Source organism: Hemiscyllium ocellatum, chromosome 23, assembly GCF_020745735.1.
Source record: "Hemiscyllium ocellatum isolate sHemOce1 chromosome 23, sHemOce1.pat.X.cur, whole genome shotgun sequence".
In the NCBI taxonomy this organism is placed as follows: Eukaryota; Metazoa; Chordata; class Chondrichthyes; order Orectolobiformes; family Hemiscylliidae; genus Hemiscyllium; species Hemiscyllium ocellatum.
Window position 1 is genome coordinate 12,346,431 of NC_083423.1, and position 25,183 is coordinate 12,371,613.

Below are 25,183 nucleotides of genomic sequence, written 5' to 3' on the forward strand. Positions count from 1 at the left end.
ACAATATTCAATACCACAAACAGAATACTGGGTCACTATCGGGAAGTGTTTGGTCAGTCCCTGCTGGATATGTACACAGTGATTGCTTCGTTTCCTGCATTATAAACAGTGAGATGTACAAAGATCATAAAGTGTTGTGTACGATGTGAGGCCCCCTTTCGGATGCCTGCCCCCAAGATGCTAAGGCCTGGTTTGTTGGTACTGGAGGGTATTAGTGAGAGGTGGTTTTCTATCACTAATGCAGTCTGTTAATAAAGCTTCATATTCTATATATGTTTTCCACTTCTGAACAGCAAGGAGTAGTCATGACAGTTCCTGAGATCAAATCCCATACGTGTTTCGTGTCGCAACATGATACCCTCAGCAGTGAATGAGAAAACAACTGAAGATAGCATCAGTTAAACTCACTCTGCTGCAAAATATTTACGATGTACAAAGTTCACCACTCACGAATATCAGAAGCAGAGAAAAAGTTTCCTCCCATACACAGGCAAAATGAAACAACAGAGCCAGCCATGTCAATACTACTAGAGCAATTTCATCCCCTCACACCTGTCAGAATCTATGGGAGACATTGCTTTCAGGGTGCTGACAATACTGGGAAGACAAATTTCTGCCACAATAATCTGAAACCGTCATAATATTGAAGATGGGAAGGAGTGTGAAGCAGGTGGAACAGACTCTCATTGCAACTCTTTCTGAATTTGTATTGGGACTCTCAACCCCTGAGTACCGCAAACCTATCTTCACTATAACGTCGGCCAATTGGAAACCTCATAAATAGGGAATTTGTTCACTGTGCAACAGTGATGCTGGGATAGGGCACACCAAAGCCATCCTGTGGGACCATAGATATCCTGATCAGACCATTTCTTGCTGTACATCGTACAGACCCAGAGAAGGCCCAAAAGGAGTCACTCCTAATCCTGAGAAATTTCCAGTCTCAGATTACCCTGGAGGCGCAAGGTGTCTCAAGCATTTAGGGAACACATGAAGCTACATTCAGTCCTCATTATGTGATTAGCGACCTGTGGACCTGCATACTCAGACTCCACCACCACACCCCCTCCAACTGTCTTCAAACAGATTATGTGGTCCTTTGCAGTACAAACTGCCGTCCATGTTTTTTTCTTTGTTATCCACGGGAGGTCTGTTCTCCTATCCCTCAAAAGATACTGAGGACTGGGTGTAATTGCCTTACACTGCTGCTGTGTAGTGTTCACCACTAACAGGATACTGCCATTGAACCAAAAAGATGTTCTACCGATCACACAAATGTATAATGCGTGAAACGAATTTCAGAGCCTTTGTGATGCCAGGTATATCAGCTCTGTTCCCCAAAGTATCAAACAGCAGACCCCATCAGCTCTTCACAACAAGATAACAATCAACCTGAACCTGTAAAACTTGCGGAGTTTAATGTTAAACGTGATTGTGCTATTTGGATAACTATTTGCTGAGTGTGCAAGGGATTATGTGATCAATTTAAGATCAAAGTGTCTTAGAATCCCTGCAGTGTGGAAACAGGCCCACAAGTTCACACCAACCCTCCAAAGAGTGGCCCACCCAGACCCATTCCCCAAACCTATTACTCTACATTTACCGCTAACTAATGCACCCAACCTACACCTCCCTGAACACTATGGGCAATTTAGCATGGCCAATTCACCTAACATGCACATCTTTATATTGTGGGGGGAAACTGGAGCACCTGGAGGATACGCAGGAAGAATGTGCAATCTGCACACAGACAGTTGCCAGAGGCTGGAATTGAACCCGGGTCTTTGATGCGGTGAGGTAACAACGCTAACCACTGAGCCACTGTGCCACCTAAGTACTTCTTGCAAGTAGACAGAAAGAACATATACACACCTATTTTGTTCTGATCAACTTGTTCAGAGATATTATTACACACCTCTGGAGCAGGTGGGACTTAAACCCAGGCCTCCTGGTTCAGAGGTAGGGGCATTACGACTATGCCGCAATGGAGCCTCCAAAGAACAAACACACAATGCATCAGATTAGATTAGATTACTTACAGTGTGGAAACAGGCCCTTCGGCCCAACAAGTCCACACCGACCCGCCGAAGCGCAACCCACCCATACCCCTACATTTACCCCTTTACCTAACACTATGGGCAATTTAGCATGGCCAATACACCTGACCCGCACATCTTTGGACTATGGGAGGAAACCGGAGCACCCGGAGGAAACCCACGCCGACACGGGGAGAATGTGCAAACTCCACACAGTCAGTCGCCTGAGTCGGGAATTGAACCCGGGTCTCAGGCGCTGTGAGGCAGCAGTGCTAACCACTGTGCCACCGCGCCATCCACTAAACTCAAAACAGGTGACAGCCTTCAATGGTTCATTTATCAAATCAATAAAGGGCTCTTGTGGTGCAGAGGAAAAGTCCCTACCCTTGGACAGACACACCTGGGTTCAAGTCCCACCTGCTCCAGAGGTGTACATCATCATCTCTGAGCAGGTTAATTAGAAAAATAGGTTTAAAAAAAAACAAATCAATGAACCAACCAATCAGATTCAACCTGCATGGCTTAAAAATTAACAAACCTGGTGGCTCATTGTCAATCAATTCTTCCAAAGCATACTTCCCAATGAATCAGTACTCCACTCTCTCACAGTATACAATACCTTATGGTTATCATCTTGAATTTGTATTCTTGCAAAACATCCTGATTTGAGGACAAAGAAATCTTTGAGATAAAGCAATTTGCACCTCAATTTGAATTATTGACTAGAAGTTTAAAATGTTCATGTCAACTGTGTCTTCAAGATTGAAACTTACATAATGGCCTATTTCTTCCAGCATGTGAATGATGCTCACCATTATTAATGCATTTGTCAGCCTACAACTTGCGGTTAGGTAGATATACAACCTGAAATGTGAATGTGTATATGTTTGTGCCACCTCACCAATAACTTCAGTAAGTTTTGGTGAGCACTGCTGCCTCACAGCGCCAGAGACCCGGGTTCAATTCCTGCCTCAGGCAACTGACGTTCTCCCTGTGTCTGCGTGGGTTTCCTCCGGGTGCTCCGGTTTCCTCCCACAGTCCAAAGATGTGCGGGCCAGGTGAACTGGCCATGCTAAATTGCCCGTAGTGTTAGGTAAGGGGTAAATGTAGGGGTATAGGTGGGTTGCGCTTCGACGGATCGGTGTGGACTTGTTGGGCTGAAGGGCCTGTTTCCACACTAAGTAATCTAATCTAAAACACCACTTCATAGTTGACCTTACCACTGTTTTTACGAATATATGAATATGATGAATATGCAGATTAATTGTTTATTAAACACAAGATGTTAAGTCTATTTGATAACTGTGCAATGATGGTAATATTGTGAATGTGTGTCTATGTGTTGTCCAAAATATGAACAATTAAAACTGTGGAGTCCCATTTTCTCATGTGGGGTGAAGTATCTTAGATTTCTCTTTTTTTTTGCGTAATCTCCCAAAATCTAAATTTAACTTCTCCTCTTTTTGCAATTGGGTGCCAAGTCCTTCTCAATCACTCCTCTGTTTACTACTCACTTGACTAACCTCAACGTTGGTTCTGTAGTTCACCAATGTCCCAGAGATCCTGTTGCCCTTACTGTGCTATTAAATGGGGTTAGGACACAGATCAGCCATAATTAATCAGTCTTGAGGATTCAATTGACAGTTTCTGGTTCTCATGTTCATATCAGTGAATTCTTCGAGGAATTGAGAGGGCAGGAAATATTTAAGCCAAAACATGCACATAAACTTTACTCAGAGTAGTAGGGGCGTGGAAAGCACTGCCTGCAACAGTTATATTCCGCCAATTACACGGTATTTAAATGGTGATTGGATAGGCATGTAGACGAGAATGGAATAGTGTAGGTTGGATAGATTTCAGATTGGTTTCACGGGGCAGCGCAATGAGGGCTGAAAGGCCTGTACTATACTGAAATGTTCTATGTTCTAAAATTCCAGTAAATACAGCCCAATGCAAAATATCAGTCCTTAATTTAAAAATCAACCTCGTGTATACTACAGTGGTTAGCACTGCTGTCTCACAGCATCAGGGACCCAGGTCTGATTCCAGCCTGTGTCTGTGTGGAGTTGTATGTTCTCCCCATGTCTGCGTGGGTTGCCTCTGGGTGCTCTGATTTCGTCCCAGTCCCACCACGCAGGATGGGTGATTGGCCACACTAAATTGCCCATAGTGTCCAGGGATGTGCAGGTTAGGTGGATTAACTGTGGGAAATGTGGGGTTACAGGAGTAGGGGGCTGATCTGGGTAGGATTCATTTTGGAAGGCCAATGCAGATTTGATGGGCTCAGCTGCCTCTTTCCACACTGTAGGGGTTTTAAATCAGGTGTTTAGGTCCGAGTGCCTCCTCCTCAGGGAGGAACTGGCTGCATCAGAAAGCTCCTGATTTTCCAAATACTCGCCCAAATGGTTCCATAATGCTGTACGATGGGAAGTGTCTGAAGGATGGGACATTTCAAGGAAATAATTACAGACACAGGATATAACGGGTGGAAGACACAGCCACTGAACATGCGAACCAAGTATTAGCTAAAGCGCACCTGCCATATTTCTTTTAATATGGTGTGCATTGGATGTGGACATCACTTGCTGGGCCAGCATTAATTGCCTGTCCCGCAAAAGAATTAGAATTAGAAGAATTAGTGTGGAAACAGGCCCTTCGGCCCAACAAGTTCACACCGATCCTCTGAAGGGCAACCCACCCGGACCCATTGCCCTAACCTACATTTACCCCAGACTTCATAACCTATACTATGTGCAATTTAACATGGCCACATCTTTGGACTGTGGAAAGAAACCCACGCACAGGGAGAATGTGTAAACTGCAGGCAGACAGTCATCCGAGGCTGGAATCGAACCCTTGTCCCTGGTACTGTGAGGCAGCAGTGCTAACCACTGAGCCACCGTGCCACCCATAATCCAGAGGTCAAGTAAGAGTCAGAGAATCATATTTCTATGAATCTAGAATTATGTCAGCCAGACCTGGTAAGGATGGCAGATTTTCTTTCCAAAGGACATATTTGAACACTTAGAACACATGTTTATTCCAGATTTTTTTAAAAATTGGAATCTAATATCAGCCTCTGACATGGTAAGATTTGAACCCATGTGCCAGGAATATTAGCCTGGGGTTCTGGATTACTAATCCAGTGACATTACCACACCTCGCACCTCCCTCAAATAAACACCATGTCCTGTTAACTTCGGCTTCCTATGAGCTAGACAAAAAAAAACTTCAGCAAACTGGTTCAGCAAATCACACAAAAATCTTTCTAAACCTCTGGTTCATCTCCTGTGTGCTTTCTCCAATAAAGTTCTACATGTTGAACCCGAAAACCACTCCCTGCAATTGATCAGTCCCACAAGAGGACAGGGGACACATTCCTGTTCCTTATTGCAAAGCTTCCCCTCCATTCAACCAGTATGAGAAACGCAGCTAGTTTGACAAATGTTCCAGAATGTTGCGGCTCAGAGCACATTAAAGCTATTCTGCAACAGCTGCCAAATAACAACAATCAATTTCACACTCTGTGAAGGGCTTTTGCCCGAAACTTCGATTTTACTGCTCCTCGGATGCTGCCTGAACTGCTGTGCTCCTCCAGCACCACTAATCCAGAATCTGGTTTCCAGCATCTGCAGTCATTGTTTTTACCAACATGTAACTTAGTTCACATGGCACTGGGTGCCAGACCACAGCTGAAACTGAAGCCCTGTGGAAGCCAGTGCAAAAACATGTTGACGAGAACAACCCTATTCACATTTGTGGGCCCTATTTATCCTCGTCAACATTTAATCCCACACTTGACACAAAAGCTCTGATCAGGCAACATTCCAATACCAATGGGATTATAAACATCAAGATTCAGGAGCCAGGAACAAATTACTGCAGGTGTTGGATTCTGAACTGAAAACAAAAAACACTGGAGATCACAGCAAGTCAGGTAGTATCCATGGAGCGCGAGCAAGACAACACTGAGTCTAGATGACTCTTCAGAGCTGACATGAAGTGTGGAGGGAACAGCATTTGTGCTATAGTGTTGGGGTAGAAAGGATGTGGATAGTCCAGATTAAGTGATCAGAATGTGAGAATGGCAGAACAACGGTGTCTCTAACTGCCAGACTTGAAAGAACTTGAAAGTCCTGAAAAAGGGTTACACCCAAATAATTGACTTCTTCACCTCCTAATATTGCCTGGCTTGCTGTGTTCTTCCAGCCTCCTGCTTGTCTACGTCAGACTTGAAAGAACAGATGATCCCACTGAGGTGAGTGGGGGTGTGGGAAGAGGACACTGTGACAGAGAATGTAACAAGTCAGGCTAAAATAAAAGCATAGTTTTGTGCTCCTATCACCCCACTTCCACTGGCTCAGGCCATGATTTGGGTTGGTTGCTGATTAAGAGTTGTTGATGTAATGTTCTTTCTCAACTTGCTAAAGGTGCTTCATGTTAAATGTGGAGATTTCTGACAGAATGGGTTCAGATGGAGCAGGGGCAGAATTAGTGAAAAGCTGTGCGTCTATTTATAATTACCTAACAGTTTGAGTAAACTTTAATCCACTAACATTTCCTCAGCTTAATCAAATCAAAACCCTCTAAAGTTTTTGACTTTAAGGGTTTTTTTTATTTTAAAGCGGATAATGCCAGACATGTGGGATCTGCCCATTGGGAGCTACAATTACCTGGGCAGTTCCTAGAGAGTTTGCTGCATTGGGGATTCCTCAGGGTCCCACATCATAACTCCAGCCCATTCTGCACCTACAACTCTGACCTCTGGGCCATTAAGTTAAATTAGATAGTAGATTAGTAGATTGCTTAGTGTGGAAACAGGCCCTTTGGTCCAACAAGTCCACACCGACCCTCCGAAGAGCAACCCACCCAGACCTATTCCCCTACATTTACACCCTGGGCTTGGGATAACTTTATAAGTCATTGTATAGAAACAAACCAGCAGCAACTGAAGCAGCATAGTAAGCTGGTGTGCATCGGTGACATTGCCAGCAATTGATTGGGTGATAGATGTGCAGATTACAAAAGTAAGAGAAAAAAAATTGAAACGAAGAAGTGCAACCAGCCTCTGTTTGTGTTTCAAGACCTTCCCTTCTGAGTTTTGAGACTTTGTCTTCCCTTATGAGCCAGGTATTCAAAACTCACCCAACTCTCACACTAAACTTGACAGAATCTTCTCTTCTACAACGTGATGCCCTGCACAACAAGTCATGACACTGGTCAAAAACAAAACAGCCTGTTAGGGGAATAACACAAACAATACGTGACTTTTAGTGGAAAAGTACCCAGATTATACCTGTGCTCCTGCAGCAAGCAGCATTTGTACACATTGGATTTGCCCCCGCAGGCTTGCCTCGTGCAACGGGGTTATGGAGTCTACGGTAACTAAATTCACACAAGCTCCATTTTCAATCAGCTGTTTCAATTTCAGGATCTCGCCTTCTTTGACAGCTTCATGCACAGGTGTGCGCTCGGCCCAAAAACCTAGAAATGACACAAAAGTGAAATCAAGTCTCTTTTAAAAAATAGACTGGAATATAGCACTTATAGTTCAGAAAACCAGATGGATAGATTTAAAACTTCACACACCTGAGCATTTATTCACAGCGTCGTACATTACAAGCTTGCAAGCCCGAACACAGTAAACACAGGTGGACTGCAAGAGTTTGCAAGACAGTGAAAGGAACACACAGACTAAGATGCTTTCTCTGTCACAGGCTGGATGTTTCTGCTACGTTGTCTGAACACAAAGCTGTAGCCACTTGCCCAGTGACCGGCCAAGAAATGATTACTATGCTAAGTACAACTGATCACACAAAATTGGACTGGGTTGAAAAATCAACCAAGGTCTGTTATTTGGAAAGAGCATCCCTGGACGGACATGACTGGAGCCAAAATGCATCTCCATCTTCTCCACAGGTTGGTGGTAGCTACAAGGTAGACTCAATGAATTCCAATAACTCTTCTTTTTATTTTAATGACTGGGACATTTTGCACATATTTTTTCCCATTTTTAAGTCAACAATCCAAAAGAAAAATAAAGTGATTTTCACAGAATAAAATATTATATTGCCAGATAGTCTTTGTTTTGGACCACTAAGAATTTATTTGTAAGAGATTTCCTTTTGTAAAGCAGGAGCTGGCGGCTTGAATACACCAATTTAATTTTAGACATTTCATTTCTCTCAAGCACGTTTCAAGCTAACATCATCAATTTGTAATCACTTTTGTTCACTTTCACAGAGTGTTATCCCACAAGGAATGATTATCTGTTCAATTCACTTGAATATTCACCTTCAAGGGTCATAGCACCATAAAAACAGACCCTTCAGTACAACTTGTCTATACTGGCCAAGTTTCCCAACCTAAACTAGTCCCACCCACTTGTGTTTGGCTCATATCCCTCCAAACCTTTTCTATTCGTGTATTTATTAAAATGTCTTTTAAAATGTTGTAATTGTACCTGCATCTACCACTTCCTCTGGCATATGAACCATCCTCTGAAAATGTTGTCCCCACCCAGATCCCTTTTAAATCTTTCTCTTCTTACCTTAAAAATGTGCTTCCTCGCTTTGAAATTCCCCATCTAACAGAAATGTCCTTTGCCCTTCATCTTATCTAGGTCCCTCATGATTTTACAAACCTCTATAAAGATCCACCCATCCATCACCTATGATCCAGTCAAAAAAGTTCCATCTCATATCCATCACCTTTACCTCTGGTTCGGTAACCAAAGTACTTTAAACAACCATTTTAAATTCAGAAGGAGCAGTTACGGAGTTACTTTTTCACACAGAGGATGGAGCATGTATGGAATGAGCTGCCAGAGGAAGTGGTGGAGGCTGGTATAATTACAACATTTCAAAAACGTCTGGTTGGGTATATAAAAACATCCATCAGAAAGTTTAGCATGTGAAATTTCACAAATATTGACTGGCTTCATGAATTTTGGGATAGCCAAGGTTGGAAACTTACATGTGAATTTCTCCAGATCAAATACTTTTAATGTTTTAAGGGCAAATGAAGCATTCTCCACGTTAAGATGTTTTATTGTAGTACTTAACTCCACCAAATCAAAACTAGCATCTAGTCTGAGCGCTGAAGCAGATTAACTGATTAATTATCTACCTAATTACTCTGTTTGCTCTTTAGATATCTCATCACTTCTCTGTGAGGACTTGGTTTGATTGATGAAGAGGGGAGCAATGCTACAAATACAATTATTGATTTGAAGTTAGTCCAATCCTACTCTACTTACTATCTAAAAGAATAGATTGAATAGCCCCACAAGCCAGCCTCCCAATTTGATAAGTACCCCAATTTGACAGATTGGCCACCATCCTGAAATTCAACCAATATTTGAATTGGCAGCGTACTGGATGAGTAGTTCAGGCACAAGGTGCTACTGAAGTTGCTAAGTCCATTGCCTTACCCACACTATCCTCATTACATTCAATTCCCTACTTGTAATTCACCAGTTTCAAAAATTTCTTGTTCTAGCTTACAAATATCTCTTGGCTTTATCGAAACATTCCTCCTGCAGCCTATGCAGTCTTTTCCAAGTGCTCACTTATAAAGGTACTTCGCCTCATTGCTTCCTTCCTCAAACTTTGATTCCTCCCTATATACGGGTGCCAATTCATCCATGTCGGGACTTTGTTTCTCAATAGTCCTCTCAACATGCTGTTTGGTTTAAAATATAGTCTTGGAAAGTACGTGTGTGCATGTGCGTGTGTGAGCATCCATGTGCATGGGCAGGCATGCCTCAGAGATTGTGTGCATTGCACGTGTTTATGAGAGGAAGACAGAATGAAAGAGATGACAAAGCAATTTAGATAAAAGTGAAAATTGGAGCAAATTGAAAAGTAAAAGCATGCAAAGTCATAAATGCAGTGGCAAATAAAAATTAAAAATTTTTTTTTTCCCTGGAATATGCCAGCAAGGTCTGCATTTGTTGACCGTTCCCTGATTTCCCTTGAACTGGTGGCTTGCTGGGATATTGCAGAAGGCAGTGATGAATTAACGTCACATGCAGTTTAAACTGGGTCAGATTGGCAGGTTTCCTTCCTTTATGGATATTAGTGAACCAGATGGGTTTTTACAACAAAGGTAGTTTCATGCTGACACTAGTTTTCAATTCGAGGTTCATTCACTGAATTTAAATTTGGCGAGATTTGAACCTGTAACTCCACAGTATTAGCCTGGGTCAGCACTGTTAGTCGAGTGAAATCACCACCACGTCCCTTGAAGTATTACAGATCCATTGAAAACAAGACACAGTGCTACAGAGAGACACAGAGATGGACAGAAACAGTTCTTGAACTTGGCTTTTATATGTAAAAGCCACTTATGGAATGGGGACATCACTGGGTGGGCCAGTATTCATTGTCCACATGTCACTTCCCGGCAATTGAGTGGTTTGCTAGGTCACTTCAGAGAACAATTAAGAGTCAAGCACATCGGAGTCATATGTAGGCCAGACAGGGATGGCTGATCTTTCTCCCGAGTGAACCAGCTGGATATTTACAACAACATAGTCAGCAACAGGTTAGGTCATAATTCCAGATTCTTAAACAGAATTCAGATTTCACCACCTACATGTTGGGATTCAAACCCATCTCTAGAATGTTAGTCAGATTACTAGTCTAGTCATATCACCACTATGTACCCAGCTGCGTCTCCAAAGATTGCGTCGGAACCTATGGTTCTTGTCATATCAAGCGAGACACACACACGAAGGATTAGAATGGAGGCTTTGTAAAAGGGAATTTCAGGAATTAGGAACAGGTTAAACAGAAAGATCTTAAGGGAAGTAATCAGAATTAATTCTGGTGCTATACAGTAACATATATACAATGAGATAAGGAGACAAGTGTCTGGCTGGTGAGATATCAGAGGTGGGAAGGGTTCAGATTTTTAAAAGATAGAGAAATGGAGAAATAAGTTTAACGCTAATAATCAAAAGAAAAAAGATGATCAAACAGAGGAAACATTGAAAAAAAAAGAAAATGAGAAAGAATAAGGAACATTTGAGACACTGAGCATGAGAGAGCAAGAAAGCGAGTGCACGCACTTACTATGAACAGTGTTACTACAAAGACAAAAATCAGAAATAAAGAGAATAATAAAGCAAATAGAGAGCCAGCTTAGACTCCTACAGCTCAGAAACAGACCCTTCAGCCCAACCTCCCATGCTGACCAAAAACCTTAAACTGAACTTGTTCCATTTGCTTGCATTTGGCCCACATCCCTCTAAACCTTTCCTGTCCATGTACCCTCCCCCCCCCCCCCCTACAAAGTCTTTTAAATATTGTAAATGTACCCGTCTCTATGACTTCCTCTGGCAGCCCTCTCCATATACTCACCACCTTGTGTGAAAAAGTTGCTCCCCACAATCCCTTTTAAATCTTTCCCCCCTCACCTTAGCATTATGTCCTAAAAATAAAAAAGCTGCTGATGGCAAGGGGGAGGGATGACAAAATAAGTGAAAAGTAACAGCAATTCAGTGAGAAAGATGGAGAAACAGTAAATTAAAAAGTGGAAAAGATAAAGCTGGTAAAAACAGAGCATATTGGAGGGGGAGGGGTGTGGGGGTGAGGAAAGGGGAGAGAGTGATAAAGAGAAAGAGAGAGGGTGGGAGGGAGAGAAACTGAAAGAGTAAGATAATGAAACTGAGAGTCAGAGTGAACATGCAAGGATGAAACTGAAAGTTGTGGCAGCAGGGATGGAAATAAGAAATCATGCCAGGCACAGAGACAATGAAATAAAAATAGAAGAGAGAATCTACAAGTGGCTGGCAAGAGGAGAGCCTGAATTACATACACTATGACAATAATGCATTATCTTCCCTCTTGGCCACACTGCAGCTTGTACAGTGGTTACTACATCAATCACCCTCCAATGCCTCTCACTGTTGGTGGAATGGCCTCACTCAGTGCCATTCATTCATTCTAATTGACCATTACAACACTTCACTTCAGGAATTCACCTTCAAGACCTCTTCCGTGCCTATGTGCTGCCCTCTGTAATATCACAAGATGACATGTGCCTTAGCCTCTGCTTCTACATGTATGCCCAACAGACCCGAATCTACCTCTCCACTTCTGCTTGTAGATTGCTTCCCTTGTACCCAACCTTGGACAAGGTGTTGTATTCGAGGAGAAAGTGAGGTCTGCAGATGCTGGAGATCGGAGCTGAAAATGTGTTGCTGGAAAAGCGCAGCAGGTCAGGCAGCATCCAAGGAACAGGAAATTAGACGTTTCGGGCATAAGCCCTTCATCAGGAAATTCATTCCTGATGAAGGGCTTATGCCCGAAACGTCGAATTTCCTGTTCCTTGGATGCTGCCTGACCTGCTGCGCTTTTCCAGCAACACATTTTCAGCAAGGTGTTGTATTCTCCAGCTACAGATTGGTAAGACAAAAAAAGTGATTGTCTTTTATATCACTAGAAACCTATTTATTCCAGATTCCCCCAATTCTCAACACTTTTCAAGGCTGAAACAGACTGTGTATAACAGTGGTCTAATAAATTCACTGTGTTGAGCTGACTAATTTATTCATCACAAAGGCTGAAATGACTTCCACCTGCATACCTCCCACTTTCACACTATTTCCCTCTGAAACCCTGCTCCATTTTTCCAGCTTCAACTGTGCCAAAGTTCTCTCAGTGACGTCCAATTTTTTTTTTACCCTCCATTACTAATTAATTCAATTAATTTTTGCCACATACCAATCATTGTGGCTCCCCACAATGTCTCAAGGCAGGAAGTGGGCTAAGAGAATGCTCACCTCTCAATGCAACAAAAGCTGCTGACAGTACAATCCACTCACTCTTGACCTCTGGTACAAAAGGTAAGTGTTAGAAATATTCACGGTGAGGACAGACTGGGGTGGGGTAGGAAGAGACCAAGAGAGGATGCAGAAAATTAGAAAGAGGAAATGGACATCGAGTGAAGAGTTACAGAGAGAAATAATAAAAGAGAAAATCTGAAAAGTATGGCACAAATCTGAAAGTGAAACTGCAAGATGGAAAGTGAAAATAAGTCAAAGACAGTGAAAGAATGAGAGCCAAACTTGAACACACTCAGTAATGGTTTATAAGTCATACAAACCAGTGAACCCATTTTATATTGCACAAATTTAAACTACTAGAGTGAATTCACTTACTTGTGAAAGGAAAAATTTCACAGATTTCTGCTGAGATATTCAAATTGGTATAAGTTTATCCCTTGAATTTCTATTATCTCCACACAAGTCCATTCACTCCATGAATCTGAATCTTTCAGAGTTATTAATCTCGCTTTGGGTGAACACCAGCCCACCATCAATAGAGATTATGTACACCCTTATTATCAAGTATTTATTTCTTCGCATCATTTATCTCCAGGACAAACAGCAGAACTATCTGTTATTCAGGTTGACTTGCACCGAAATAGAAATTTAAACCTGTTTGCTTCCGTGCTATTCTTTGTTGCCTTTTAATTCTAAGGATGATCACAAGTCAAAAGGTTACCTAGATTTGATTCACACCTCCCCACCCAGCACACTCTCCCCACCCACCCCCATCTCTTCACCACTAAGCCCATTTCCGTCCCTCTCAATTGGATATTAATTTGATGTATTTTAGGCCGACAGGTGCCAGGTTTCAGTAATGAAAGTGTTACATCAGCAAAGCACCTTCCATGACTTTGGAATACTTTAACTTAGCCTCCAGATGTTAGATTTGGCTTGTGATCTCTCTCTTGCCTCTGGGTCAAAAAGGTTTGGAGTTCAAATCCCACACCACCGACACGAGCACATGATTTACACTAATCTTTCAATTCAGTACTGCTTCCTTCCACATTTTGGACATTTTCCTAGTTAACCTGTTCATCACAGTTATTATACACATCTGGAGTAGGTTGGACTTGAACCTGGGACTCTTCTTAGAGATAATGGAAAGATATATTCCAGGGATGCTCTCTCATTAGAGGCAAATGACTCATGGGGATTTAACCTGAGCAAAGGTCAAGAGGGGGGCAAGGACATTACCACTGCACCACCAGACTCTCCTTCCATACAGTATTGAGAGCACACAACTGTCAGAGAAACCATAGTTTTTAAGACGTCAATATTATGTCTCATCAGAACATTCTCAGGTGAATATAAGATATCTCTTGGCACAGACTTAATGGCTGCCTTGGGGCTACAATCACTCAATGGAAAAGTGGGAGAATTTTCCCTGGTGTTCTGGCTTGCATTTATCCCTCAACAAACATCACATAGCAGATGTGTCCAGCCATTATTGCAATGCTGATGATGGGAACTTGCTTTACACAAATTGTTCTGCTTTGTTTCCTGCAGCAGTGACTTCAGTACCTGAGCTCATGACAGGCACTATACAAATGTAAGTTCTATCTTTCTGATGCCCAAACTGGCAAGATCAGATTCATTGCTGTGGATAGAATGAACAGTGATGGAGCAGTTATGCATTATTACTGCAGTAAGTTAACAAACTTCAATGTTCAACTCTATTGTGTAACCCCTTTAGCAGGCAACCATATTTTGAACTCCTCAACAACTCATGCCAGGCACAGAATTTGCTCAAGGTTACTCATTCACCTCATTCTGTGAGTGCAGTGGAGTAAAAGGATTCATCCAATGAAATTTCTAAGGATTGCATCATTCTGAATTACCCTGCAGTAGAACCATTTGATGACATATACAGCAAGGTATTTATTATGCATAAAAAAATCAGATTGCAAAATTTGAAACAAAGTTTTCCTTTACATTAATGGAGCCCTTCATTATTTGAGCATTACCTACTGGTAGATCCTGCTGTGCATAACTTGGCTATCTTGCTTCCCCACAACAGTGGCTACACTTCATAAAGTACTTAATTGACAAAGTACTTTCAGACATCACGAGGTTGAAAAACGCGTTATATCCTTAAAAGTTGGTTATTTCTTAGAAAATAAGGCTGTTAAGTGCACAATGTGCTTCATAAACAGCAATAAAATAATGAGCTGGTCATATTTGGTTGAGGGACAGATGCCAGCTAAGACACCAGGAAATCTCTGCTTTCTGGTCTTCAAAATAATGTCATGACACGTTTCCCAAGGGGCATCTTCTGAATTGTAGTCAGCATCAAGCTTTGTCATGGATTTGAACAGAGTATCATTCTAGTCAACCCCAATTCTGGTCTGCCCAATTCCCTCACTGTTCCGTATTCCAGCACAAGTGAAATCCGCAGTGTCTCTGATGACCTAGAAGCACGTTGAGCTGAGCAGTGCAGCATTAGCTAATGACAGCCGACAGCAGAATCATAATCAGCTTGTGATGATGCCCAATTTCTTTCCCTAGAAAAATGTCATTGAACTTACTGGAAATAAAAGGAATTGCCACTAAAATTCAAGTTCTCTTTGGATTTCTATTTAATTTGATGGGAATTCAAATTTTCACACAGCAATAGCGATATTTCCATTGACATTCTCTGGGTTGCTTTTGCCTGATAAAGGGCTTTTGCCCGAAATATCAATTTTCCAGCTCCTCGGATGCTGCCTGACCTGCTGTGCTTTTCCAGCACATTCAAATCTCAAATTCTCTGGGTTGTTAGTTCAGGTCCAGCAGCATAACCACAATGCTACCCCAATATCTCCATTTCTTAGAGCAGTCTGAACAAGAACAAATGACAACAAACAACCGTTCTTCTACTGCCTTCCCTTTTATAGGACACTGACTTCTACTGAGGCTTGGTTTCACAAGCAATACTCAAGTGGTATTATCGCTGGACTGTTAATGCAGAGACTTACATAATGTTCTGGGCACCCAGGTTCAAAACCCACCCCAGCAGATGGTGGAATTTGAATTCAATAATAAAAAAAATTAATGATGACCATGAAGCCATTGTCGATTGTTGTTAAAAAAAAATTTGGTTCACTAATGTCTTTTTGGGAAGGAAACTGCCATCCTTGCCTGGTCTGGCTTACATGTGACTCCAGACACACAGCAACGTGATTGACTCAATTACCCTCTGGGCAATTAGGGATGGGCAATAAATGCTGGTCTAGCCAATGACACCCTCATCCTGTGAACGAATTAAAAATAAATGAATGTTCACATGTAACCCAGCAGTCTACATCACCAAACTATCGGATTTGGATATATCACCTCCAAAACTTGTGCCCACACCTCCCCCCTCACTTCCCTCCAGGGCCCCGAGGGATCCTTCAATATCCATCAGAAATTCACCTGATTTTATTCTGTGGATTTCTGTGCGCACACACTTTGCACACTGGATATCACTGTGAAGGGGATAGTGAATATTTCTATAATGAGGCCAGTTGCTGCAGGAAAAGTTAGTTTGTCACAGGTCAGACCCGCCCTGGGGCTTCCCTGATCTGTCTGGCTCAATTCTATGCTTGTTGGTATATCAAGTGTACATTACCAAAAACATCTCAACCCCTTTTAATTAGAACTGCTGTACTCCACCTTCTTGAAGCAAGGAGGGAAACATTAAATCTACCTTGTGCTAATTTCTCTGCAACAGGTTCTTAGCTTAAAAATGTGTTGCTGGAAAAGCGCAGCAGGTCAGGCAGCATCAAAGGAGCAGGAGAATCGACGTTTCAGGCATAAGCCCTTCTTCAGGAATGAGGAGGGTATGCCAAGCAGTCTAAGATAAAAGGTAGGGAGGAGGGACTTGGGGGAGGGGCGTTGGGAATGCGATAGGTGGAAGGAGGTTAAGGTGAGCGTGATAGGCCGGGAAGATGATTGCAGGTCAAGAAGGCGGTGTTGAGTCTGAGGGTTGGGACTGAAATAAGGTGGGGTGGGGGGGGGGAGGGAAAATGAGGAAGCTGGAGAAATCTGCATTCATCCCTTGTGGTTGGAGAGGTTCCTAGGCGGAAGATGAGTCGCTCTTCCTCCAGGCGTCGTGTTGCCATGGTCTGGCAATGGAGGAGGCCAAGGACCTGCATGTCCTTGGCGGAGTGGGAGGGGGATTAAAGTGTTCAACCACGGGGCGGTTGGGTTGGTTGGCGTGGGTGTCCCAGAGGTGTTCTCTGAAACGTTCCGCAAGTAGGCGGCCTGTCTCCCCAGTGTAGAGGAGGAGACCACATCAGGTGCAGCAGATACAATAAATGATGTGTATGGAGGTGCATGTGAATTTGTGATGGATATGGAAGGATCCCTTAGGGCCTTGGAGGGAAGTGAGGGGGGAGGTGTGGGCGCGGGTTTTGCATTTCTTACGGTTGTAGTGGAAGGTGCCAGGAGTGGAGGTTGGGTTGGTGGGGGGTGTGGATCTGACAAGGGAGTCGCAGAGGGAGTGGTCTTTCCAGAACGCCGATAGGGGTGGGGAGGGAAATATATCCTTGGTGGTGGGGACCGTTTGGAGGTGGCGGAAAAGACCAAGGATGATCCGATGTATCTGGAGGTTGGTGGGGTGGTAGGTGAGGACTAGTGGGGTTTTGTTCTGGTGGCAATTGGAGGGGCGGGGTTCAAGGGCGGAGGAGCAGGAAGTGGAGGAGATGTGGTGGAGAGGATCGTCCATCACGTCTGAGGGGAAATTGCGGTCTTTGAAGAAGGAGGCCATCTGGGTTGTTCGCTATTGGAATTGGTCCTCCTGGGAGCAGATGCGGCGAAGGTAAAGGAATTGGGAATACGGGATGGCATTTTTACAGGGGCCAGGGTGGGAAGAGGTGTAATCTAGGTAGCTGTGGGAGTCAGTCGGTTTATAGTAAATGTCCGTGTTGAGTCGGTCGTCCGAGATAGAGATGGAGAGGTCTAGGAAGGGGAGGGAGGAGTCTGAGACGGTCCAGGTAAATTTGAGGTCGGGGTGGAAGGTGTTAGTAAAGTGGATGAACTGTTCAACCTCCTCGTGGGAGCACGAGGTAGCACCGATACAGTCATCAATATAGCGGAGGAAAAGGTGGGGGGGGTGGTGCCAGTGTAGCTGCGGAAGATGGACTGTTCCACATATCCAACAAAGAGGCAGGCATAGCTGGGGCCCATGCGGGTGCCGATGGCTACTCCTTTGGTTTGGAGGAAGTGGGAGGATTGGAAGGCGAAGTTGTTAAAAGTGAGGACCAGTTCAGTCAGTCAAAGGAGGGTGTCAGTGGAAGGGTACTGGTTGGTTCGGTAGGAAAGGAAGAAGCGGAGGGCTTTGAGGCCTTCGTGATGGGGGTTGGAGGTGTATAGGAACTGGATGTCCATGGTGAAGATAAGGTGTTGGGGACCGGGGAAGCGAAAATCATGGAGGAGGTGGAGGGCGTGGGTGGTGTCCCGAACGTAGGTGGGGAGTTCTTGGACTAATGGGGACAGGACCATGTCAAAGTATGCAGAGATGAGTTCGGTGGGGCAGGAGCAGGCTGAGACAATGGTTCGGCCGGGGCAGTCAGGTTTGTGGATTTTGGGCAGGAGGTAGAAACGGGCGGTGCGGGGTTGTGGGACTCTGAGGTTGGAGGCGGTGGATGGGAGATCCCCTGAGGTGATGAATGGTCTGGGAGATGATGGTTTGGTGGTGGGAGGTGGGGTCATGGTCAAGGGGGCAATAGGAGGTGGTGTCCACGAGCTGGCGTTTAGCCTCAGCAATATAAAGATCAGTGCGCCAAACTATCACCGTGCCTTCCTTGTCTGCCGGTTTGATGGGGAGGTTGGGGTTGGAGCGGAGGGAGTAGAGGGTGAGAGATTGGAGTGGATGAGTGGGGTGAACAGGTTGAGGCGGTCAATGTCACGGCGGCAGTTGGCTATGGAGAGATCGAGGGCGGGTAAGAGGCCATCATGGGGTGTCCAGGGGGATGGGATGTATTGGAGGTGGGAGAAGGGGTCGTCAGAGGGTGGGTGGGAGTCCTGGTTGGAGAAGTAGGCGCGGAGGCGAAAGCGGCGGAAGAATTGTTCGACGTCTCACCGCGTGTTGAACTCATTAATCCGGGAACGTAGGGTGTCGAAGGTGAGGCCTCTGCTGAGGACTGATCTTTCATCCTCAGAGAGGGGGAGGTCTGGAGGGATGTTGAAAATACGGCAGGGCTGGGAGCTAGGACCTGGTGTGGGGCTGGAGCTGGGAGTGGGGACGGGGTTAGATGTGGGGGTGGGGTTAGGTTTGGAGGTGGGTTTAGGTGCGGGGGCAGGGATTAGGCAAGCGGGCAGAGATCGGCGCGGGGGCAGGGTTCGGCGAGGGGGCGAACTCGTCCTCACCTACCACCCCCACCAACTTCCAGATACATCGGATCATCCTTCGTCATTTCTGCCACCTCCAAACGGACCCCACCACCAAGGTTATCTTTCCCTCCCCACCCAAATCAGCGTTCCGGAAAGACCACTCCCTCTGTGACTCTCTCGTTAGGTCCACACCCCCCCACCAACCCAACCTCCACTCCTGGCACCTTCCCCTGCAACCGCAAAAAATGCAAAACTTGCAGCCACACCTCCTCCCTTACTTCCCTCCAAGGCCCTAAGGGATTCTTCAATATCCATCAGAAATTCACACACATCATTTTCTGCATCCGCTGCACCTGATGTGGCCTCCTATACATTGGGGAGACAGGCCGCCTACTTGCAGAACGTTTCAGAGAACACTTCTATGTCACCCACACCAACCAACCCAACCGCCCCATGGCTGAACACTTTAACTCCCCCTCCCACTCTGCCAAGGACATGCAAGTCCTTGGTCTCCTCCATCGCCAGACCGTGGCAACACGATGCCTGGAGGAAGAGCGACTCATCTTCTGCCTAGGAACCCTCCAACCACAAGGGATGAATGCAGATTTCTCCAACTTCCTCATTTTCCCTCCCCCACCTTTTCTCAGTCCCAACCCTCAGACTCAGCACCACCTTCTTGACCTGCAATCTTCTTCCCGACCTCTCCGCCCCCACCCCCTCTCCGGCCTATCACCCTCACCTTAACCTCCTTCCACCTATCGCATTCCCAACGCTCCTCCCCAAAGTCCCTCCTCCCTACCTTTTATCTTAGCCTGCTTGGCACACTTTCCTCATTCCTGAAGAAGGGCTTATGCCCGAAATGTCGATTCTCCTGCTCCTTTGATGCTGCCTGACCTGCTGCGCTTTTCCAGCAACACATTTTTAAGCTCTGAACCCCAGCATCTGCATTCCTCACTTTCTCCTAGCAGGTTCTTAGCATCTGGTAAGGTGGTATTTTTGTTTTTTTGAAAATGATGAAAAGACATGACAGAATGAAAAAAACGATGCAAATTACAAGGGGAATGTATCTTCTGCAAATGTCAGCCTGGTAACGTCTCCATTCCACATCTCCCTTAATTCACCTCCACTCTAAGTTTATCACTCCATCCACCCAAAAGCACCTCGTTGGTTGTCCTGTTGACAGGGAACGCACTCACCTGGTTCCATTCTTCTCTATAGCAAGATAATCTGAAGAACACCTACAATTGCTTCCTTGCTCACTCCTGTACCAGTATCTCTCCAAGCCATCTATCCTTCTCTGTTCCTACTTCTCATCCACACACTGGTCTTTGATGGCATCATCCAAAAACACCTCTACATGGACATTGATGCCATCCAGCTCTACCTCACAACCAAGAGAGAGACAGGAAAGCCAATTTGCATACAGCAAGCTCTCACAAACTGCACCGAGGTAATGATCAGATCGTATACTTTAATTATTCACTCACTCATTCCATGTGCTCACTAGAGTAAAATGATTCATTCACCAAAACTTCTGAGGATTGCATCATTCTAACTTATTCTGCAGTAGAATCATTTGATGGTGTATACAGCAAAGCATTTACTATGCATAAAAATCACAGATTGCAAAATTTGAAACAAAATTTCCTCTACATTAATTGAGCCCTAATATCATGAAAATTATTTGGTTTTTATTGAACAGTAGATTGATGAGAGAGATCCTGCTGCGCATAAATACGCTGCCATGCTTCCCTACATTACAATAGTGACTACACTTCATAACGTCCTCAATTAGCATAACATACACAATTCACATAACATACTTTTGGACATCTTGAGGTTGTAAAAGGTTGGTTGATTGACATACCAGTTAGGACATCCAGGATAACTCCCCTGCTTTTGGGAATGGGAATAGGCCATTCAGCCTCTTGAATCTGTTCCAATGAGATCATTGGCTGGTCAGTTGTCTAATTCCATATATCTGCCTTTGGCCCATGTCCCCCTGAATAGCCTTACTTAAAGAAAACCTCTGACTCAGATTTAAAACTAACTGACCTAACATAACTGCTGTTTGTGGAAGAGAGTTCCAAATCTCTATACCCTCTTTTTCTATAGAATAGCCATGGGATCTTTTACATTTACACGGGAGGATAGATCAGGGTCGCATTAAATCTTTTAAAAATTCTGATTATAATATACTTTTGTAATCATTAATTATAAATTAGATTAAATAGTTTGATCTTATGCAGGAAAAGGCTGCATTATGAACAGCAGACGATTTTGACTGTCACCGTCCCAAGCTTTTGAGGTATATGTTGACCAAAGGAAAGTATTGTTTCTTAATCGAGTAAGACCATTTATTAATGATTCAGGCAAGGTGATGGAGGTGAGTACAATTACATTTAAAAGGCATTGGATGTGAAAATTAATAGGAAGGGTTTAGAAGGATATGGACAAAATGCTGGCTAACAGGAACTAGATAAGTTTAGGATATCAGTATGGACGAGTTAGACCAAAGGGTCTGTTTATGGATGAGTTAGAACGAAGGGTCTGTTTCATGTTGTATAACTGTGACTCATCTGAAATATGGAACTTGCAACAGTTGAGCCTTTCTTCAGCATTGTACTATGGTGTCAATCACACAAAAAGGATATATTAAAAAAAGATAATTTTATCTTCATCCAAAACGCTGCCCAAGTTGTACTGAGTCCCAGTCACCTTCTCATGCTTATAGATCAAAAAAAGATACCAGGTTCATCAGCACCTTGAATTTCAAATTTTCACTTTCTGCGCTTAAAAACATTACTGGCACTGCCTCTCTCATCATCCCTACACCCCGTTCAATAACCTTGCCCAATCCTTCAAACATTCAGGAACTCTGCAATCCACCAACTCAGACCTCTTCTGTTCACCCGATTTCCATCCTTCCACAACTGAAGGCCTTGCTTCTGCTACCTGGAAACCAAGCGTTGATATTCTTTCCTAAAATCTCTCCTTTTCTCTCCTGCACTTTGACCAGAACAACATATTTATTCAGCAGCAAAATGAAACATCGCAAGGTGCTTCGTGGGAATGTTATAAAATAAAGTCTGACACAGAGGTGCATTAGGAGCAATCAGGTCAGATGACTTCTTTTGTCAAAATAGTAAGACACATCTTGAAGGAGGAAAATGAGGTAGAGAGATGTAGGAAGTGTATTCCAGAGTACAATCTGAACAACTGAAGATACATCCATAACAGCTGTACAGAAAAGAATGATGGATGCTCAAGAGACTAGATATCTGAGGCTTGCAAGGAGGAGATTGTAGAGGGAAGGAGCATACCCATTCAAAAACGAGATTGAAAATGTTAAAATCAAGGTGACTCTTGATCAGGAGTCAACCCAGGTCAGTGGACACAAGAGTGATGAGGAAAACTGGGCTTGCTGGGAATTAAGACAGAAGCAGAGTTTTGAATGTAGAATATGGGAGAAATAGCTAGGAATGTGTTTGAATAGTCAACCCTTGAGATAGTAAAGGCACAAATAATGGTTTCAGTAGATGTGCTGAGGTATAAAGTTGTGTAGTGGTAGAGAGGTAGGAACAGACAGTTTCAGGGTATGAATATGAGATCCGAAAAATTTCAGGGTCAAAATGTAACATTTAAGATACAAACAGACTGGCTTAATCTTGGGCAGCTGACAATGGGAGGGATGGAGTCAACAGCTTGAGTTTCTGTAAAAGGCTCACTGGATCCAAAATGTCAACTCTGCCTCCTCTGCACAGATACTAACCTGGTAAGCTTTTCCAGTAATTAGTGTCACTTGGAAAAACAGGACTTTATCGCCTCCCCTGATACCTCCTATGGAGCAATTACAGTGAGTGTTTTTGTTCTTATGCTGTTGTGAAAGGAATGGATGTTGCATGAATGCAAACTATCATTGCTATTCACTACATAAGCACAAGCTGTCATCGCGACAACACAGGGTTAACAGCCCGAGTTAAAACCAAAATAATGCCGCTACAGCACAGGTATCCGCACAGACAATCTCAGTCAGGAACCCCAGTAATTGGTTGTATGACCCTGATTCCAACACTCTGATACTCACTGATGTCTCCCATTCCTCTTTGCACTGCGCGGCCACTTTCCATCTTCAGATCAGCTGGGCGCCATCACGTGACGCGGGCAACTCGCTACTTTACGATTGCAACATTGCTCGCGATCTGCGCATGCGGGAAATGGCTTGTTCTGCGAAATCCCGATACGGAAGCGGGTGTGTGTGTGACAGAGAGAGAGGGGGGGGGGGGATGGTGTCAGCATGCAGCATGCAGCATTTTAATGGGCGGAGTTGTGTTCATTAGTTTGTGAGGATTAGCGAGGGAAGGATTTACGTTGAGTCTGAGTAATGAGTCAGCGCTGCGTAAGTTCCTTCCTCCACCATCCACGCAGAAAGATTTTATAGTAAGAATGCCAGAGAAGATTATCAGGTTCTCCTTACCTCCATTTTAGTTACAGCCAGCTGGTATTGTTTCACAGTTATTAAGGAAAATCACAAGTTATTTTTAAACAGCTGGATTTCACAACATTAAAATAGAAATATTGCAAACACTCAGCGGATCAGATGCTATTTTTGGGGAAGAAATAGGATATGCGGGAAGAATTTGGCGCATTTGGATTTGGAATTTGGAGAAACTGTACCATCAAATCGTAGAGACATAGAAGTTGTTATCGTAGAGACATAGAAAATCGCAGCAAGTTGTAGGCCATTCAGTCCTTCACAACTGCTCCGTCACTCAGTATAACTATGACTGATCGTCCAACTCAGAATCCTGATTCCATTTTCTCCCTAATTCGTTTGATCATAGAATGATAGACTCTCTACAGTGCAGAAAGAGGCTATTCAGTCAGTCGAGTCCCACGTAGCCCTATCCCAGCCCCCCACAAGTCCACATGGGACTTTTAATCCACCCCCCCCTGCACACGCCCGCACAATACGGGGCATTTTGTTTAGTGTGCTAATCCATCTAACCTGCACATTTTTGGACTGGTCCTTTTAGTATTCCATCTGCCATTTCTTTGCCCACTCTCTTAAACTGTGCAAGTCATTCTGTAACACTACCCGTCCCTCCACCTATCTTTGTGTCACCTAGAAACTTAGCGATAATGTCCTTAGTTCCTTCATCCAGATCATTAATGTATTATATGAATACCTGTGGCCCCAAGGCTGATCCCCATGTTGCTCCACTAGTAATTGGCTGCCATCTTGAAAAGAATTCTCTGTCCCCATTCTCCACCCTCTGCTAGCCAGCTAATCCTTTATCCATGCAATATTTAGCCCCTAACACAACAGGCTGTTATTCTTACTTAGCAGCCTTCTGTGTGGCACCTTGTCAAATGTCTTCTGGAAGTCCAAGTTGATCACATCCATTGACTCTCCTTTGTCTAACTTGCTCCTTACCTCCTCAATGAATTCAAACAGATTTGTCAGGCATGACCTCCCCTTGACGAAGCCATGTTTCTGGATTCTGATCATCAGGAGCATCTTCCCTGAGTTTACCTTATGTAGTTCTGTGAGAATTCTATAGGTTTCAATCTGACCCTTCCCTCATTTTTCTAAACCCCAATGAATATATTCCTAACCAATTCAGTTTCTCTTCAGACGTCTGTCCTTCCATCCCAGGAGTCAATCTGGCAAACCTTTGTTGCACTTCCCCATAGCGAGAACATACTTCCTCAGGTGAGGAGATCAAATCTACAAGATTTCCTCCTGCAGTCCCTGAAAATAATCATCCCTGGAAATTAGTTGTTTGAATATCAATTTCCCTGCTGAGCTGTTAAAATAACATATTCCAAAGAACAGTCACACTTGACTTAAATATTAATACTGTCTATCTGTTCAGAAATGCTGTCAGACCTACGGTGTTTATTCAGCACATTCTTATTCCTGAAAAATTATGTTTTGCCAAATGAGGTGTAACTGCTTATTGTAAATATCAAATCAACACTAGACAACCTATCGGGCCTAATATTGTATTCA

General features: G+C 43.8%; 1 protein-coding gene across 3 annotated transcripts in view; it reads right to left on the reverse strand.

The window, feature by feature from the left end:
• Positions 1-24,400, reverse strand: part of LOC132826660 (ankyrin repeat and SOCS box protein 13-like) — a 38,320-nt gene extending 13,920 nt beyond the window's left edge. For 2 of the 3 annotated variants that reach the window (XM_060842693.1, XM_060842691.1), the window contains exons 1-2: positions 23,255-23,338; positions 7,333-7,520 (exon numbers count right to left, since the gene is read on the reverse strand). In XM_060842693.1, coding sequence (XP_060698676.1) covers positions 7,333-7,520; positions 23,255-23,297 — 231 coding nt within the window. In that variant the 5' untranslated portion in view covers positions 23,298-23,338. Of the gene's footprint in view, positions 1-7,332; positions 7,521-23,254; positions 23,339-24,356 lie in introns of those variants that run through there. The other variant, XM_060842692.1, reaches the window with a different exon arrangement.
• Between the last annotated feature and the right edge of the window lie 783 nt (positions 24,401-25,183).